The following is a 20024-nucleotide window of genomic DNA, read 5'->3' as shown; positions in this document are numbered from 1 at the left end:
ACCAGAGGTTTATATGTATAGGGGTGGGTTTTTTCCTTGTGAGAATACAGCATCACCTGTATTCCTCTAACATGAAATCAGTCTTCTGTTGTCTGGCGGAAAGTGCCTAAATAAGGAACATATTGTTAAATATTTAGTTGTATGTGCTCTAGAAACTGATTTCATACTGCACACCTTCCCAAGAACTCTGTTATTAATATTGGCACAAGTTTTTTTTAAAGCGTGTCTGTGTTGCAACCATAGGGATACACTAATGTGTGCTGCAATAGGCTGACCCTTTCAGATGGATAGTGACAGATTAAAAAGATATTTTATATATATATAAAATACATATATTTCTCTCAAAGTAGTATGAGTCTAGACTTCACAACTGTTGTTTTAGCATATTTCACTAAGTCTATATTACTTTTATGACTTCAGTAATATCCACTGTGCTTGGAAGTTTTAGCAGGAATACATGAAAAAATTGGTACGTAAAATAGTTGGCTGTGTGAGATTTCATTTTTTATGTGCCCTTAGTTAGTCAAGCAGTGCCTTTAATTTGTTTCTTTTATTCAGTTTTGAAATTCAGATCGCCCTAAAGGAATCCTATCACACATGGTCTAGAACAGTCATTCAAACCCATGTTGTAAACAAGTTTTCAGTGCTGATGTCTAAGGTTTAAATGTATTGTTGTTGTTGTTGTTATATTTAATAAGCTTATAAAATAGCAAAATATGTAGTAGGAAACTTGTCATATGTCTGTTGATGCAGAGACACTGCACTTACTGTGAAAACACTGATCCACAGTTTTTCTCTAATGCCCACAGAAGTCATTTTACAGGCATCTGGACTGTGTGTAGTGCAGAGGACTGTGTAGAGCTCCAAGGTCTACCTGCTCTCTGAAGCTTGGTCCTGCTTCTCTGAATGTCAGCCTGTGCCATAAGGAAGGACAGGCATGGACTGGGGAAATTATCTCCTATATGCTTTCACAGTAAATGTAGTGATGCCTTTAGAGTGACGTTTGGCCATTTTGAGTTTACTGTCTTCCTTTCTTCTTCTCTCCTGCTTGTCTATGGTACTAGGAAGCAGCCTTGCTGAAGCTTCTGTTCCTTTTTGCTCAGCATGGTTTTGGATGATGCTATAAATGAAACTTCCCCCCCTCCCCCCCCCTTTTTTTTTTTTAATCCTCATCAACTTCTGACTAGTGGGAGAACTGTAGTAACAGGATGGGAAGTGGTGTGGGGAAAAAAGAAAAGTAATTGTGGTGGGTGGGGAGGCAAAAGGGAGGTAAAAACAGAGATAAGAGAAGAAATGCACGGGCTAAAGAAATTGTAGCGTATGGAGTGCTCCTATCTGTTAATAAATTTTGAAGGAAAACAGAAGGGAAAAAAAAGACTCCGATCATTGTTACATGTGGTACTGGTTTTCTCATATGTTACCATAAATACTGCTGTGCCTGAACTTACACTCCCATGTCAGACTGCTTCACTCTTGGCAGTTGCTGAGAAGAGTTTTTCATTCAAGCTCATGTTGACAGTAAAAAAACATATTAAAGCCTCTAGAGGAACTGGTTTGCCAGTTATTTTATTTACAGTACTGTGTACATCTCTGTTGTCTCTTTAAATTCGCTATCTGTTCTGTTGCTTCAGAACTACCTTCTACCTATGAGATCAGCTAATACAACTTGAATAAATACTACTCAAGTGTTGTGGTTCCAGCTGGTGATTCAGAGTAGTCAGACTTGCAAATACACATTTTTCTGAAATAATATTAGTTAAGAAGTGTATGTATAATTTTAAGGGGGTATCTGCTAACACATTTAATTGTGTGTTCTTTCCCAAGGCTCTGTAGTCTCATTGTAGACAGTACCAGCTTTATGTAGTATTTCTTAAAGGTGAGCAAGTAACTAATTTCTGAACTCTGCCATACTACAGTTATCAGTAGGTAAGATCTATGGTGATCTCTTTGTGGTAGGGCAATTGCTGCAGGGTTTTTCTGCATTCTCTCTCTTATGTTTTCCTTGCTTCAGTGCAAATAACTCCAGATTCCTGAAAAAGTAATTTTGAAACCTTTCAAAACCAGATCTTAATTCAGAATAACTGTGTTCTTAGGTCACATGCAATTAAATTGTGAAGTACATGGAAACATGCAATTTCAGATAAAATTCTCAAAACATTTTATTTCAGTGATTACAAACATTTAGGTGCCTATCTCTTCTTCAGTCTCTCTGAATGAAAGTAATAAAAGCTTGAAAACTAGTCTGTTGAATCTCGATTTTTTTAAGTGTACTTTTAATTCAGAGTCAGTGAGTCTAGGATTCAAAGTTACTACATCATCACTCTTAGAAATCGCTTTATAAATTATACAAATATACTGTTGTAGAAGTACGTAGAAGTGTGTGCTTGCATATAAATGCAAGGATACACATTTCTGTGTGTATACCTATGTATAAAGCAGAATATCTTTCTGAAACTGGATTTTCTGTATTTCTCTTTTACCCAATTAAGGGTTTGGTTTTGGTTTTTTTACTGTCATAAGATCCCACGTTATGCTTTCAGTAAATTATGATTTCACTACTGCTGCTTTTTGGTATTTAAGATTTGTTGAATAAGCTGTAGAAGGCAGATCGGAAAGCATTTCTGGTTACTGAGTTTGCAACAAGAAAATAAGAAGATAAAATGGGTAGCCATTGGAATCTGCTTTTTTCTGCTCCAAAAGGGCTGCAGATGAGGGCTGCAGTTTGAATTTGATTGACATGAGGTGATGTTTATGTTATGACAGTTATGAAAATGTGCAGCTGTTCATAAAGAAATAGAAATGGAAATTTTTGGTCTTAGAAAATTCTACCTGATCTTACTATTTATTCCATCTGTTCCCATGAGTTTGGAGTATCCATTTTCCTTTCAGCAGACCTTTTTTCACTTTTTAGTTTTGCCTTTTTTATGCTGATAATATATATATGAATGAGATTAATTCATGCCAAAGTGACAATCAAAAATCATATTCTTTGGAAAAAATTCTCCACTGTATTTAAAGGTGAGAGCTAAGAAAAGAATCGTCTTAAATTAAACCATTTTTCCGTTATGAATTTTTTATAGATAAATTACTATGAAATCCCTAAAGAGGAGCAACAGAGATCAACTGTAAAACAGCAAGCTAGAATAAGACTTACTCAGCTTAAAAATAAAATTGCAATACATAGTAGTAATTGTAGGGTATTGCCTTTTGTTGAAATGATCGAAGTTTAGTTGATGTGTTTCTGCTATGTAAGAGGGCATTACTTCTTTAGAAATACGAAGCATGAGGTAGAGAGCAAAATCCATTCTCCTGTGCTCTTAAGTAAACACTTTAATTACAGGATATGCTACTTGTTTTAAACATTTCCTTGACACGTTGCCTTGTTAAATTCAGTACTGAGTGAAATATAATAGAGGACATGGGTTTGATTTCAAATAGTTTTGCAGAAGACAGCACATGCCAAAATCCAGTGTTTATATAAAATTCTCTTCCCCCTAGTGGGAAATCACAGGAATATATATGCTCACTTGTATAGGAACCTATTATAAAGAAATGTGTTACACTGTGTGCCTTAAATATGTGGCCTAACAGTAAGCAAGTAGGTGAAACCTTTCAGACAATATAATGTCATTCTTAATCTAACAAGCACATGTATTTCTGTTATAGCTTAGTGTTCGTGTAGTCAATCTTACTTTCTTGTTTTGTTTTTTTTTCTCCAATATAACTGTGTTTATTGAGGCAGGTAGAGGTTTTTCCCTGCTGTTAATTTGCTCTTTAATTAAATTTTGTACTCTGAATACTACAACCTGGCTTTCAGACCTTCATAACACTGTTATTATTGATCTACTAGAGTCATCAACAAATGTCATTTACCTCTTCGCCTTTGTTTTCTTGTTAACCTAGACAATGTAAAATGAAAATTACAGTGTTTCCTAAAATCTTAGGCATGCATTTTTAGGTTTCAACTCTTTTTCATTTGTCACCGTCTCCATATTAAACATTAAGGAATACTTATCAGAAGGCTAAACTTCTGTGTCTTGCAAGACAGAGTGGAAGCTCCGTTTTTCTAGATTTGGGTTCATTTTCTTTTTCTGTCGTATATTTTTTTTAAAACCAGGAATGAGCTCCTCCACACTGTTTTTTTTTCAGCAGAAAAAGGCTGAATGATGAGCCTTCGATGCAATATGATAGGTGATGTCAAAGAACAACAAATCCACATCCTGTTGTTTAGACCAAAATTCTTAGTGAGCTCAGTTAACTGTTCAAAGTCAGCACTTTCAAAAAATACTGTTTACATGGAATGGTAAGACAGCCTTACCAGTAGTAAAAGCTTGTTTCTTTTCTCCTCTGTTTTCCCCTGTTACCACACTTGTGTGAGAGCACGGGTACAGTTTTGTGCTTTCTTCCAAAAAAAAAAAAAAATTCTTCTGCTATTCAGAAGGATTACAAGGAAACTGAGGAAGAGAGCAGAAACTGTGTTTCTGAGATTTTAAATAAAGTTAGCAGCCTGTTTAATAAGCAGTAAGTAACAGAAATTCACTGGGTGAATTTGCTGGATGCTTACAGTAAAATTTCTTGCAGGATAGTACTTATGCCATGAGTTTCAAAAAGAAAGAAGAAACAGATGCTAGAGTGTTAGATCCTCCTGAGTGAAATAGTAATATAAATTCTGGTTTGAAAAGTCACTACAGTGACTACCCTTACACTGTGGGCCAGCTTCCTTCTGTTTTGTTTTTGTGGGGGTTTTTTTGAGAGAGAGATCGGTCATCACACTTGACATACCTACTGAGGATCACACCGGAATGCTTTTTGGTGACATGCTATGAAGGAAACAATAAGTAGTTGAGAAATAATACATTAATAAAGTACATTTCAAAGTAATATAGTTCTGAATGCATATTATAACTGAGGCCTTAGTTGTGATAGGAAATAAAACAGATTCTTATGGAGTCTAAGTTGGCCTGGAGTCACATTTATCATTGTGACGTCCGGTGACACCACTTCTCATGTAGACTGGTAATGGGTTATTCCTTCCCCTCACATGGATCATTAATAGCGTGGCTTTATTCAGCAATATATAAGATCAATACTTTACAAAATACACAGTCCCAAAAAGTGTTTTACAAAACACTATATAAATTTTTAAAAATTGGATAACATGAGGCTTTTCATCTGTGCTCCATTAAATAGCTGTCTGTCTGTATGTTGAGCTGTTCTGTTACCAATTCAGATTTTCTATATAAGTATTTATTGAGTTGACCTTTTGCCACATTTTACAAGAGAATGTAATGATACAAAGTAGTTCAGAGTTGAAAACAGTAATTAACTAAAAATGTTGGTAAAACTTTAGAATCATAGAATAGTTTTAGGTTGGAAGGGACCTTTAAAGGTCATCTAGTCCAACCCGCCTGCAATGAGCAGGAAAATCCTCAACTAGATCAGGTTGCTCAGAGCCCCGTCCAACCTGACCTGGAATGTTTCCACAGATGAGTCATCTACTACCTCTCTGGGCAACCTGGGCCACTGTTTCACCACCCTCATGGTGAAACATTTCCTCCTTATATCTAGTCTAAATCTACCCTTTTTTAGTTTAAAACCATTACCCCTTGTCCTATCACAACAGGCCCTGCTAAAAAGTCTGTCCTCATCTTTCTTACAAGCCCCCTTGAAGTACTGGAAGGCTGCAATAAGGTCTCCTTGGAGCCTTCTCTTCTCCAGGCTGAACAACCCCAACTTTCTCAACCTGTCTTCATAGGAGACGTGTTCCATCCCTCTGATCATTGTTGTGGCCCTCCTCTGGACCTGCTCCAACAGGTCCATGTCCTGAGGGCTCCAGAGTTGGATGCAGGACTCCAGGTGGGGTCTCACCAGAGCTGAGTAGAGGGGCAGAATCCCCTCCCTTGACCTGCTGGCCATTCTGCTTTGGATGCAGCCCAAGAGACGGTTGGCCTTCTGGGCTGTGAGCACACATTGCTGGCTCATGTCCAGCTTTTCATCTACCAGTACCCCCAAGTCCTTCTCAACAGGACTGCTCTTGACCCCTTGGTCCTCCAGCCTGTACTGATACCGGGGATTGCCCCAACCCAGGTTGCAGGACCCTGCACTTGGCCTTGTTGAACCTCATGAGGTTCACCCAGACCTATTCCTGGAGCTTGTCCAGGTCCCTCTGGATGGCATCCCATCCCTCAAGCGTGTCAACCACACCACTCAGCTTGGTGTTGTCTGCAAATTTGCTGAGGGTGCACTCAATCCCACTATGTCATTGATTAAGATATTAAAGAGTGCGGGTCCCAGTACGGACCCCTGAGGGACACCACTTTTCACCAATGTCCATCTGGACATAGAACCATTGACCACTACCCTCTGGATGCCACCATTCAGCCGATTCCTCATCCACCCAACAGTCCACCCATCAGGTCTGTATCTGTCCAATTTAGAGGGAAGGATGTTGTGGGGGACCTTGTCAAAGGCCTTACAGAAGTCCAGATAGATGGCATCTGTAGCTCTTCCCTTGTCCACTGATGTAGTCACTCCATCAATAAAATCTAGTATGAATCTATACTTCCTATTTATAAGACGCTACAATGTTATCAACTCCATTTCAGAAAGCTTGATAGGTGCATGGTTCATGTATTAGTAATAAATTGAGACAACTTTCTCCAAAAGAACAGTACTAAACTAGCTGGTTTTAGGCACTGCATTTTTTGGCAGGATTACCATTGGATGGTGGAGTTAGAACTTGGTCACCAGAGAGGTGGTAGAGATAGAACAAGCCACGGGTTAGGTTTGCAGTGCAGGTTCTTAAGTTCACAACATGTCTACAAAGCAATTTTTCTGTGGTGTTCTGGCACAGAATTTACTCTTAAATTATTTTTGCATTCCTTTTCATTGTTGTTTACCCCCAACACTCCGACTGTGTATCTTCGCTTGCATTGTGATAGGTATTAGTCAGGATATGTACATAAAATATTTCACATTTTTACTGGTTGGATAACCTTTTACACTACTCTTAATAGAATTTCAAAGGCAGTTTTGTTTTCTTAATCTCTGTTCCACGTATGATGATGCATGAAACTCGTGTGTACATCCGTTACAGGAACACAGCAGTTACGGAAGCCATGGGGAATAGTTAGTGTTGGCAAAAGAGAATTTATGTAGGTGTAAGTGGCTTACTCTGAAGGTCATAATTAGTGAGTTTTGTGATTAAAACTTTGTCAACCTTTAAAAAAATGTCTAGAGGCAGTGACTCATTGTATATAGCACTTACATATTTGACATACAAGCCTGTTAAGAACAGGTGCAAAAATCTTTCTGAAAAGCTCCTGAGTCCTATTTTCGAGAAACGATGAGGCAAGAGGTGACTTGAGAGGGAAATCCCCTTAGAGTATGTCTAAAGTAAGCAAAATTTTTATATTAAAATATTGGAACTGTAGCACGGTATTTTGCAAGGCCTATTTCCCCTTTATGCTAGCTCTGATTTGTTTTTAATAGCATTTAGTTTATTTTCAGTATTATTGTCTGCATATCTGGGTAAGCAGTTATCTGAAAGCACGATGTTGCACACACTAGGATTCCCTAAAGCTCCTGAAACTGCCCTTGAAGTCAGCCAGGATGCTCATAAGCTTAGAGGATTGGGTCTTTGGTAAATATTACAGTAACAATAAAGGCAAAAGTAAACTAATGTGAAAAGGAAGAAACTTCTTTTTCTCCCCAAATACTGCTTAAAATTCTTTCCCTATTCTTCGATGTTTTCAGTAAATCAAAAAATACGCAAAATACACCATCTTCACAAAGAGTCAGTCTCACAGGATAAAGTCATTTAGTAACTCTTTGTGGAAGAGCTAACATTAATGAAGTAAAACTCAGATTAAGAGTCATCTTCAGAGCAATGGAATGGTCTCTGCTCAGCATAATGGACTCAACCCTTTACACAAGCCTATGGATATTAATAGAAAAAAGAAACACCATATTTTCTAATATATTTTAATTTCCCAGAGGACTTGATATATTTTTAGACTTAATGTGTCTACTATAGTATTATTATTTTTGTTCTTCATTATACCATTTTTATTTTTTATTTCTTTTGACCCATGTTGAGTTTCTGTTCTTACTTTTTTTTCTGTAATATAGGGGCCTTTCACAGCAGCTTTATTTGGAAAAAGATTACCTGAAAGTGGTTTTGCATAACCTGGTTATATAGGGTTTTTTGCAAGCATGCTTCTAAGGCAAATAATTCAATCTTACTTCTACATTTATTGTAAAATATGCATAATTATTAAATGTTAGGAGTAATGTTGTAGCTGCATCTTGAGTAAACTTCAATTTTTTTAATCTTTCATTTTAATTAGTTTATAAAAATCTTTAATTAAACATTGTACTGCCATGCACAACTTGTTTTTGAAAATTTTAATTCGGTGCACCTTTTTCTTGCCTTCTTGGTTATGGTTACATATGTGTTTACCTATTTAAAACATTTTACAATACATCACATGTTATAGCCAAGAAACAGTTTGCTATTTTCTCATCTTTCATCAGGAGAAGAAAAAGATGTGATGGTCAAATGGACTTTGTGTCATATACGCTAGTGAGAAGTACCTTGTGTAAGGTAGGCAAATCACAAACTGATCATTGTAGCAAACACGTTTAATAAAATGAATTATGTTTCTAGGTTCCATGGTTCCTTTCTCCATGCGGATTTTACATGCTGAACTTCCTCAGTACCTAGGTAATCCTCAGGAATCACTTGACAGACTGCATAGTATGAAGATAATCTGCGCCAAGGTAACAGCTTCTGTATGCAGTAGCATTTCTTAATGTTTAAGAAATATATTTTAATGTCCTTATAAAGAACATTGAGTTTCAACAATAACATTTTTTTACTCCATCTTGATACAAATAAGGAACTCATTAATAGAAGTAATTAAGTGCCTCTTCCATTTTAGGATCTGTCCTTCTGTCTTCTGTGGTGGCTCTGACTAAAATGAGTAGAACAATGGACAATGTAGTTCTCTTGCTTTTGTGCTTTTGCCAGACAAGACACAGAGGACAGTAAGCAGATGTGCAAGGGCAAGTAGGAGAGTTCTCTTTGCTCACTCAGCTGCATCCAGCTAGCTCAAAATGCAGTTGTTAGTGATCTTGATCCTTCAAAAAATAGTCTTGATCCTTCAGAAATAGTCTGAATAGCTGGTTTCGGAAACAGCAGTCATTTTCGAATGTAAATACAACCTGCTGAGTTTGTTTTGGGGTTTTTCTTTTATTTTGTCAAGTGCTATAATACAAAGTTATAGCCTAAATTATGGCATGGGGTTTGTTGGTGCTGAAATTGGAGTGATGGTGTTGTGAGAACTAACCTTATCCACTAAACCCAACACCCTGACTGTTAAGCATTCATCCTTAAATGTCTTTTACAGAAATCTTTCACAAGTGTTCTAATACGACACGGACTATGAATGTTATAATGTGGTAAACTCTAGAAGAAATGCAACATTTTTTTATCTGTGACACTTGAAAGTTCAAAACTGTGTGTAAGATAAATACATGTGATTAATTTTTATTTTCAGTATTCCTTGGAAGTTTCCTATATTTACTCATGGAAATAACTTGGCTAACAGGGATTTGGTAATTGCCGATTGTATAGCTATAATGGCCTTATGTATATAAAATCAACTTGCTTCTAGCACAGTAGTGACTAGGATAATCAAATGTTTACAGTAAAAAAAACAGTTCCTTGTATTATGAGGGGAAAAGAGTAAAGGTTTAGGTAATGAGAGATGAATGTGGCATTTGTTACAGAGTTGGAAAGAACTCATTTGGAAACAGTTGAGAGAGATACCCAATTTAGCCAAGAAGTGCTACTTTTTAGCACTTCATGAATGCTGTTACCCCTTCATGACAATCTCGTCTAATAATATTACTGGCAGGCTGGTCTCTCCAGCCTTTTCTTTCATAAACGGTCCTCTTCAATTTGAAATTTTTTCTTCTAGGAAACACCGTACTCCTCTGTTGCAGGATTTCATAGTGCCTCTACTGATATTTACCTACCGCAGTGTGCAGCAGATCAGCTGTTTCATATCTTGTTTTTATGCGATCTGGTATTAAGTACTGCATTGTCTCCCCTCAGCCACGAAGGTGCCACTAGATTCCAAAAACTCAACAGGGTTCTAAGTTTCTTTGTCTTGTAATGGAGAGAGAAAATTGTATGCATGTGAACGAGGAAGTGACTGCTGAGCAGGGCGTTCACCAGCTAACTGGTTAACCATCTGGCTAACTTTACTGAAATGGCCATATCTCAGTTACAGTGTGATCAGCCATGATTCTGCACAGAGTAAAGATGATAGGTCAACAGAGGAATGAAAGGAAAGGAAATCTAACTTGCCCCCTCTTCTTTACAAGACCTTTAAGTCATCTACAACCTTGAGATGGCTCTGCCTGCGCTCTTTTCCCTGAAGTACGTATCCTTAGAACATACCCATTGTACCAAGGAAGCTTTTAAGCTATAATACAAGATTTTGTTTGAACATGAACTAGGCTGATTATTTGTTTAAATAAGGGAAACTGGATGTGCTGGAGAAGATGTAATAGACATAAAGGAGATTTACAGGTTTATATGTGTGTGTGTGTTTGTGTATATATATATTTCCTTGCCACTAAGTTCTTGAAGACAGATCTGTTTACTCATGTTCTCACTCTATCAACTGCTAGTGGCCTAGGTCACTACACATTCTGTGTGATCCCTTGTGCCTTTGGGGAAAGCTTCTTTGAGGCTGGCTGTACGTCTTGCATTAGCTCTTCTGAGGAGTCCCCTGTTCTCTGCACTTGCTGTTGGTTCAGAGATTGCCATCTTTTTCTCTCCGCCTTCCTGTGTCTGAGTTTGCAAAGTTTCTCCCTGGTTAGTGTGTTCAGTTGCAGTCAGAAAGAGAACGATCTCCCTTTGCTTCTGACAACTTCCACTGGAGCCAGGATACAGTAGCCAGGACAAGCCACTGTGTGTGCTGATGGATGCTCCTTTTTAAAGTACAGTACACAGAAGACTACAAACGAACAGATAAAACATACCATTCTTCTCAAGATAATATTTCGGAGCAGTTATTCTAGACATCTCTTTGCAGATTACTTCATTTGTTTGCATTCAATTAAATACCTTGTCTTTTGGAGCAATTCAAAGACAACTGTAGAAACAGGAGTGTGAAAAAGGACAGCTTGTAAAGATAAATATCACTTTAAAAGACGGTTGTAAATTGGTGATAATTTAACCATTTGAAGTCAGAGCTGGCTGAGAAAAAACAATGTTCAGATATTTGGTTTTGATTTTTTTATAGAATGCTATTAGTCTAATAATCTCGATCTCACCTGGAATGTTCAAGAATAACGTTCATAAAACTTACGAAAACCCATGGCATAACTGAGAAGATAACATAAGGGATGTATACTCATTAGTCTTAGTATTTGTATGTGACACTTGGGAACCATTTGGGCTATAATAGGATTAATTGGGGACCTCTCAACCAAAAGCCTCTAGTGTTCTACTTCCCTATTTTTAAAAGTGGAAAAATAATCTTTGGTCATCCATATTTACAGAAGGGCATATGAATAGTCATTATGTAAATGAGACGATCTTGGAGTCATAAAAGCTAGAAGAGAGAAAAGACCTATTAGCTCACCTAGTCTGTCTCTCTGCAACCCAAGGTTGTTTTCTAGTTTTTAATGAGCCAGCCTATGGAACTGAGGCCACATCCCCTGGGAGGCTATTCCAGGCTAATGATAATGCATTCTTATTACAAGAAAATCTGTCTTTCTATTTTGTTTCTCTTCCTGAATGTAATTGTGGGGGTTCTTCCTATCTGATACTTCCTTTTAACCTGCTAAATTCCCTTTTGCTTTTTGTTGTGTGCATTCTGCAGACACTTGTCAACTTTGGTTTAGCCTTCAACTTAAAGGTCTGACCATATTTACTTTGTCACTGTTTTGGTAACTCGGTCTCTTCAGCTCCCATCTACTTACGTATTTGTGGTACCCGAAGCAGGATTGGAGGTTGAGTGCAAAAACATAATTTTCATTTTCCCTGTATAGGCAATAATGTTTTTACCATTTCGAGTATTCCTGCAAATTGTAATCACGAACTAGTTGGATATTTTACATCTCTGTCTATAGGTACAAAATTTGCCAAAGAAATAATCTGTAGTGACAAATGCCTATTATAGCTCAGGGGAGGAATCCAGTGAAATTGTTACCGTGTGTTATTGCTGGTCTTCCCAACATGAATTGCCTCAAAGAGTTGTTGTCCTTATAAATCTGCTTTGAAATAAATGGTCTCCAAACAGCCAAGCAGTAAGAGTAACAATAGTAATTTAAATCACAAAAGGGTTTGTTCTACTCAAGTATTCATTTAAAAACATAGACATGATCACTTTAGTGCTCATAATGCTGAGGACATGCTAATAAATGCTTACCTGGAGACCAGAATGTGAAAAGAATGTGAGTCAGGCTTAAAGTAAACCCTTCCCTTGTTTGTGTCTAAGCTTCCCAGCTGACTGAGGAATGCTCCTGGAAATGCACACATCTCATAGTGTGGCATATTTCAGTTTTTAACCCTAATCCTTCAAGTGGCAGAGCTGTATTGGGCTCTTCTACCAGGTGGGTGGACCAATGACAAGTGGGTTAACAGTCTTGCTTCCTAAAAAAGCCTCTGCAAGTGTTACCTCTGCAAAACTTTTCAAAAATACTTTGTGCCATTTGTTGACCAGCCACTCCCTCTGTAGTTCCACCACTGTCTTCATGAATAGTTATGTTCCTACCTGGCCCTTGCGTAAACGCTCTTCATATCTCCTGGTCTTCTGTTTTACTTCCAAATTTATGAACTTTTCAGTCTTTTAGCTATTGATTAGTGTTGGGTTTTATTTTTATTCAAATTCCAGTTCTGGCTCAGTTACTGAGGTCACATAAGTGTTCTCTTTCTCATACATTACTTCAGTCTTAGCAGGTAATTGTTCTGACAGCTTGTTTGATGAGTTTGTAGAAATAATGATGGTCCTGCACCAGTCTGAGTACCCAGAAAGCCACAATTCCAGAAGCACCAAAAAATGTTATTTTGAGTAAGAAGCTAATACTGGTGAAAAGTTGTGGAAGAAGAAATAACGTATTAAAAAGAGATATGTGAGAATAGGAAACTAGGAATGCAAATCATGGTGTGCATAGGTTAGTAGTTACAGTGTACAGGCAATGGATAGGGAATGAAATGGAAGACTCAGTGAAGTAATACTAGCCAGTGAAACTAATGAGTGTGTATTTATATTCAAAGCAAGAAAAAACATAGGTCATACACAAAACATGTTTAAAGTAAATGGTAGAAGTATTCAATCATATTTCTCTTTATAATAGAAACAAGGATGTTTAGAGCTATCCCATGTGATACTGCTAGAATAAACAGTTCACCATCTATAGAAAAGTGGGGTGAGGGAATTTGCTAAAATTAAACCCAGATAGCTTACACTGACGAACTATCTGAATCATTAATGTTATTATTAAACAATTCATGGAAAATGGGGAAATGCCCAAATACTGAAAAACTGTAGATGATGTTCCTATACTTAAGAAGGGCAAAAGGAGATAAACCTAGGGAATAAAACAATTAGCCTCAAATCAGCATCAAGTTCTGTTTTAATTATGTTGAGCTTGAGGTGATGGCTAGATATTCCCAAGTAATGTCACAGAATGTTAAATGTAATACTCTAATTGTATGCTAATATCTAATTCTTTCTTTTTTTGGTGATGTTAGTGAGCACATTTTCAGAGAAGTCCATTGTTTTTTTAAGCAAGACAGCACATGTCTTATTGATGAGGCACCTTGTTATGTTTAGACAATTTCAAGAGTAAGAACTTTGAGCCTTACTGAGAATGAGAAGTGATGACTAGATGTCTTCCAGGGTAAGAGAAAGATAATGGGTTTTAGAGTGGACAGAAAATAGTTGATAAGGTGGTTTTGGTTTGTGGGAGAGAAGAGGATATTTTTCTTTGACAAAGTGCCTCATTATACACTAGGCAATTAAAACTGAAGTGTGGTGTTTTGGTTTCTAAGTGATTTCTAAATGGCTACACTGCTTTTGCAAGTGGGACTGAGAGTTAGTCTCGCAGGCATGCCACTGCTATCTCATAAACTGCCACCTATCAACTAAGCTGCAGCATCTACTGGTGTATGCTTACAGCCTCTCAAAATCTGAGGTAAGGCAACATAGCCTAGCCCTCTGTGAATGAGGTTTACACTAAATCATATTACCTTGTATTTGTCATGGGCTAACAATTCTTATCGGGAAAATTACCCTGGCTCAGTTGGCATGTGGTAACTGCTGTCATTTCATTGTGTGCTTCTCCTTGGTCTTAAGTTCCTTGTAGCTAAATTTATAGCATCTAACTTCAATCTTTCACTCTAGTCTGTGAAAAGAGCCTGGTATCTCGTAGGGCAATTTCTTGCACCTTAAGGTGTCTAAAATAGGTGGCATGAACTGGCTTCCTGGAGGTACCGATGGCTCTTCATTGGTTGTAAAAGGCACCAACACACTGTCTGAGGCCACATTAATTCTACCTGGTTTTGCTTTGGGGGATTTCCTGTGTTGCTTTTAAGTGTCTGCTTACATAGCACTGAGCACAGTTGGAATACTTTGCTGGTATAGGAAAAAACAGTTACTTCTTATACTGACAGAAGCTGAGAGTTTTGTGTTCAGAAGCGCGCTGTCCCTGGAAGAGGCAGCGCCTTGCATTTCCCTAATCGGCTAACCACAGCCGCTAATCAAAGAGCAAGTGTCCTTAATACTTTTTTGAAGGAAATCTCAAGCATTGTTCTACAACGAAAGTTATAAATCTGTAACAGAAAAAACGGGGTGATCTGTGGGAATCGGAAAACAAATTTGGAGAAACTAATGGGATTTGAAAAAGGAAAGTTGACTTGCTTTTCAAATGGAACTTTGCATACATATTTTAGAAGTACTTAAATTACAAGCTTCATTAAGTATACATTTTCATTCTTCCAATAGTACAAAAAATGTTTCATTCACTCAACAATTTACATGATTTAAAATCTATAATAAATAAAAAGAAGCAATAAACCCCAAACTTTGAGAAGGAAATTGCAGTCAGAACTAAGAGGAATACTTCATTAAGACCAGAAGGATGAAACCAGCGCCCCTACTTAGGGTGGGGAATCAAGAGAAAGTGGCTTTCTATGAAAAATCAGTTTGACTTTCTTTGTGGTCATTAACGTTCATCCTCTGGTGAAACATATTTCATGTTTTGCCTAACAAAATGCGAATGTCCCTAGAGTGTGCTGACATTTAGTGTTCTGTACATATAAACCTGAACTCCAACATCCTTGTACCATTATGCTTTCTTACTTTATGCAATTGATCTAGCTATGCTAACAATCAGTAATTTTGAACTGTACCTAGGTGAAGCATTCCTGCCTGAATCAGTTTACATATAAACTGTCAATTGTTGATAATTTGCATTAAATATGTAGTGCTGTTTAAACTCATGTTGGTTACTTTAAAAAATTTACTACAGATATTACAAAATTTGGAACAAGGCTTAGCTGAAGATGGGAGTATGACTAACATTACACAGGAGAACAGACAAGGTAGGTATTCTTTAAACATTTCTTTCACAGGCAGTGTGTTTTTATCGCTTGCCTAAGTATGCCAGAAGTTTTCACAAGGCTGCCCCAGAGTTGTTAAAACAGTATTTTTGTAATCTCATTGCCTACTCAGCCTCTGAAATTATACACCTTGTACTTCTATTTGCTAGAATTAATTTCACAGTTTTGCCCTTGATCAAACTGATGTACTAAATCAATTTTTTTTCCTAGTTAGAAGAAGCAAAGAACATGGCTGCCATCCTTTAGTAAGGAATATATAAGTGTATTGCTGTCACAGCTAGATGGATGTTTCATCTTAAGCCGTGGTTGACTGGCTCCTCTCAGTCCTCATGTCTGAAATCCACTAAATTTCTTAAGATCAAACTGCCATCATACAAGGGCTACACTGGCCTAGGAGACATAGATGGCTGAGTCTCACTGTAGCTGCATGGTACTTACACTCCTGAAATACCTAAGTCACTTTTTAGAATAAACTTTAGAATAAGATATTAATCTACATTGGCATTTTCACGATTTTATATGCAATTACATTTTTTTCCTGTTCCTTCTATCTTAGTTGTTTAACTTCAGTAGTATAGGACACATTACTACATAAAGAAGGGTCATCAGGACAAATTAGTTGTTGAATTTATACTAATGAGGTCATTTGAGTACACTTAAGAATTGGACAAGAGGTGACATTCTAGGATTATATGGATAATATGAACCACTCATAGTGCCGAGCAATTTAAAAATATCATACCAAGAAGACAAAACCTTTCAGCTTCAGCTAACAGTCTAAGGAATCTTACCAACTTCTCTATAGAATAACATTCACTTAGAGCCTGTGGGAAGTAGAAGTCTGCCTCTGAGATGGGAAGAGGCTTCGTAGAGTTGTTAGCAGAGTTAAACAGTTATTATTAACAATTCCCTAAAACAATGTCTATGTGGAAGGGTGCAGACCTGTCTGGACTCTTCTGCATGGACTTCAAATTGACAGGATGTAAAGCATCTTTAATGTGTTACTGTATTTGACTTAATACTCCATCTGGATATGTCCTAAAAAAATGAACTCACATGTGAGCAGCATATATCATAAAGGCATTTGCAAACGTAGTCAAATGAATACAGTTACTACTCTTCTCACAAGGGTTAGGAAAAAGAGAAATAATCTGATTTTGAAGAATTATCCATCGCACTCCAGGAGTTTCTGTTCTTCTCTCCTTGTATCTACTACTCTTCTTACCTCTGTTCTGCTTACTTTTCCCTGTTATCCCCTTTCTGCTGTCATTTTTGTCCTTAATTATCCCCAAAAACCAAGGCACTGATTCCCCATTAAGGTGCAAGGACTTTTTCCTGGCTGTGTCATAATCCAGTGTCCTGCAGTCTGCCTCACCCATGAGTTTCTGTCTCCTTGCTTTTCCTCTGCTGCTGCTTTAGAGCTGAGATGAGCTCAGGAGGAGGCATAGTTAGAACAGCAGCAGCTTGTAGTTACCAAGGGACAGGGCTGCTGAAAATTTTGAGAGATCTTCGTATGTCTACTGTGCAGCCTGTAGGTTTAAAACTGCCAAAAAGCCCATGGGACTTTTGCAAAGACTGTTGACTGCTACTGTCTGTGGAGGTCAGCCAGGTCTGCTCCCTGTCTGTTTCTTCGCGGCATTTGGAGCTCCAGCACGCTGATAACGGCTTTGGTTTTTTTTCATGTGAGACTAGCAAAAGCAAACCTTATTAACTTCATGTGAAGACAGCCTTAATTCATTATGGGGATTATTCTTAGCCTGTAATTTCCTTATTGCTGATGTAAGAAGGTGCCACACCAATCGACTTATCATGTATATCTCCTCTAGTCTGGAGTAGAGCACCTCATTTGCCAGTTTTTCAACAGGCAGAGAGATTTAGCATTGCACCACTTGCCTGGTAATGCATTCTGTAAGATGCCAATTTTGCAACTTCTCAGTGCACCGAGCTCCTATTGAAATGAATGGCAGTGTGGAGTACAGAATCCTTGATAAATAACAAGGAAAAACAAGTGCTGAGAGTGGAAGCGTGGCTGCATGTACCTGCAGAGTGGGTTTCTGGCATCTCAGTAACATACAGTGATCTGCTGTTGGGTTTTTGATTTTGTTTACTGCTTTGCAGATTTTCTCTAACCTCTTTCTGCCAGTGCTAAGAAGCCTGGGTTTCCAGAGGGCTGTGGAATTTCCAAATCAGGTTCCTGTTCAGATTATAGCACAGACTGAAAACATCTGGTGGTTCTGCTTCGCCTCAACCATGTCTGAGGCTATTCAATTTAACAGGAAACCTAGATGTGTCCACTGCAGGAATCAACATCAAACTGGTCACCCAAGTTGTAAAAAGCTGAATGTGGTTACCAAACTATAAGGACACGCAAAAAGAAGAGATTAACAAAAGTGAAATAATAAAGGAGAGTTATTAAATTATGTCCATGTTTTCAGACACCTGTAAAGAAAGAAAAACAGAAATGTAGCCTAAAATATCTGCTCATGGTTTACAGCATCCTTTCTATTAATAGCAATAGGGATGTGTGGTCAAGGAATTTCTAAAACAAAAGCTAGGACTAATGAATGATTTTAAGGTACAGTGGAAGAAATACTGGGTTCAGTCATGGGCCCCACATTATGCCCCTCTTTTGACAAAGATAATTTGGGATATTCATGGGTTGTTTTTTTTTTGGTTTGTTGTTGGGGAGGATTGAAGGAGTTTTTAGGAAGGGGAGTAGACATTTCACCAAGCTCTCTTCTTATTTGTAATGGCATTTATGTGTGCTGAAAGAATTAATTATCTATGTGACCTGCCATGCTTTCATCAGAGACTACATTATTGATACAAATGAGTGGTCTCAGTTATCACAATCTCATTGAAACAGCCTCTTCTCCCTTCCCTCCCCTGCCTTCAAATCATTACAGTGACCTTGACAACTGATTGACTGAGATACATTTATTTTCCAAATGTACTAAATTAATACTCCTAATGTTTATTTTTGAGGATTAGAGGAATATTTCTAGCATTGATCTATGGTATAGTAACACAAGAGGAAATAAGGATCTGTGTGAACCATTCTCTTACAGCATCAGGAGTCTGTCTGCAAAGCAAGGGAGAAATCTGCTGCTGCAGCTTTTAATGCCTGCAGGCTCCAGGAGCATGGGGAAAGCAGACAGACTTGGCAGATTTTTTCCAGCAGATCTCTAAGCCAGAGGCAAGCACAAACAGTCCCAGACTCAGACAGTTCTCACCCTGCATGTTTTGGCTCTGAAATGACATTTTTAACGATGTTTGATTTTTTAATTTAGCACATTTAATGCTGTAGATTACATGTTTTTAAACTGATGCTTATTATCACTTGAATCTTTTTAGGCACCTTTTGTTCTGATATTGGAAAATGCGTGGCTTCTTTTGGTGTTTAATATTTGGCCTGAGCTCAAAGCTGAGCAGCTCTCTATTGCTCTGCGTTGTTGCATCATGTATAGTACCCAGAGCCGCTTGAGCAATTCCCTCGGAGAGATGCAGAATATTCTCTCTGATGGTGCAGCATGGCCGAGAATTAAAAATTCTAGGCTAAAACCCAGAGGTGTTAACAGGGGGGATCTTTCAAAATGGTAATGCATAAGACCAATAATTGATGGCAAGAAAGAACCTCTAATTTATTTGTGCAAATTCACAAGCTGCTCTTATTTTGCAGCCTCTGTTCAGCTGTGGAGGTCACGTCTGGGCCGGGTGATATACTCCATGGCAAACTGTCTGCTAATGATGAAGGTACGTGGGTGGCAGCAACTGCAGAGGTACCGTATATTCCAGAATAGCATGTCAGAGAAAGTGCAAGAGAATTACTGGTGCATAGGTAAGAGAAGACTACCTGACTGTACGTGAAGATTTTGCTTAGTGAAGAATTAATTAGACTTAATAGTCTTATTTAATAGATAACTATTTGCAGTAATGTTCTTTGGGAACGTATCTCTACTTATTTCTCCCCAAATCATCCTAGAGAACATGCAATAACAATACAGGATTTGCATTTTTAAATTGAATTTTTCAAACACTTAACTAAATGCTGTAATTAAAAGCAATTATGTGCTCTGTCTTTTTCAAACTGTGCACTAGAAATGTTGCTCTGTTTGTGAAGATTAATAATACTCTAGCCTTTGTATATGATGAAGATCCAGAACATCTAAATACATCCTCCCTTGTCAGCCTATCTCAATTGTAAGATAATCTTCTTTCAAGTTTAAATACTCACTAGAGGGTAGGGGCAGAAGAGAAAGAATAAAAGCAGAAGTAACTAACTTCCATTGTTGTTTTTTTTCCCCCTTGACTCCTCTTACTTTTTTAACCAATCCCTACTCCATTTGGTGCAACACTCCTAGCTTCTCCTTGTATTTGGGAA

General features: G+C 37.7%; 1 protein-coding gene across 1 annotated transcript in view; it reads left to right on the top strand.

The window, feature by feature from the left end:
• The window catches only part of TRAPPC12 (trafficking protein particle complex subunit 12), a gene marked incomplete at both ends in the record, with an annotated part of 57035 nt that overhangs the window by 21561 nt on the left and 15450 nt on the right, over positions 1–20024 (top strand). The window contains 3 exons of the mRNA XM_081997339.1: positions 8669–8781; positions 15553–15625; positions 19323–19396. Coding sequence (XP_081853465.1) covers positions 8669–8781; positions 15553–15625; positions 19323–19396 — 260 coding nt within the window. The remainder of the gene's footprint in view (positions 1–8668; positions 8782–15552; positions 15626–19322; positions 19397–20024) is intronic.

This window comes from Phaethon aethereus (genome assembly GCF_964289735.1).
Source record: "Phaethon aethereus genome assembly, chromosome: 3".
In the NCBI taxonomy this organism is placed as follows: domain Eukaryota; kingdom Metazoa; phylum Chordata; class Aves; order Phaethontiformes; family Phaethontidae; genus Phaethon; species Phaethon aethereus.
Note: the sequence above shows the minus strand (reverse complement) of the source record. Positions and strands in the feature narration are given on the sequence as shown.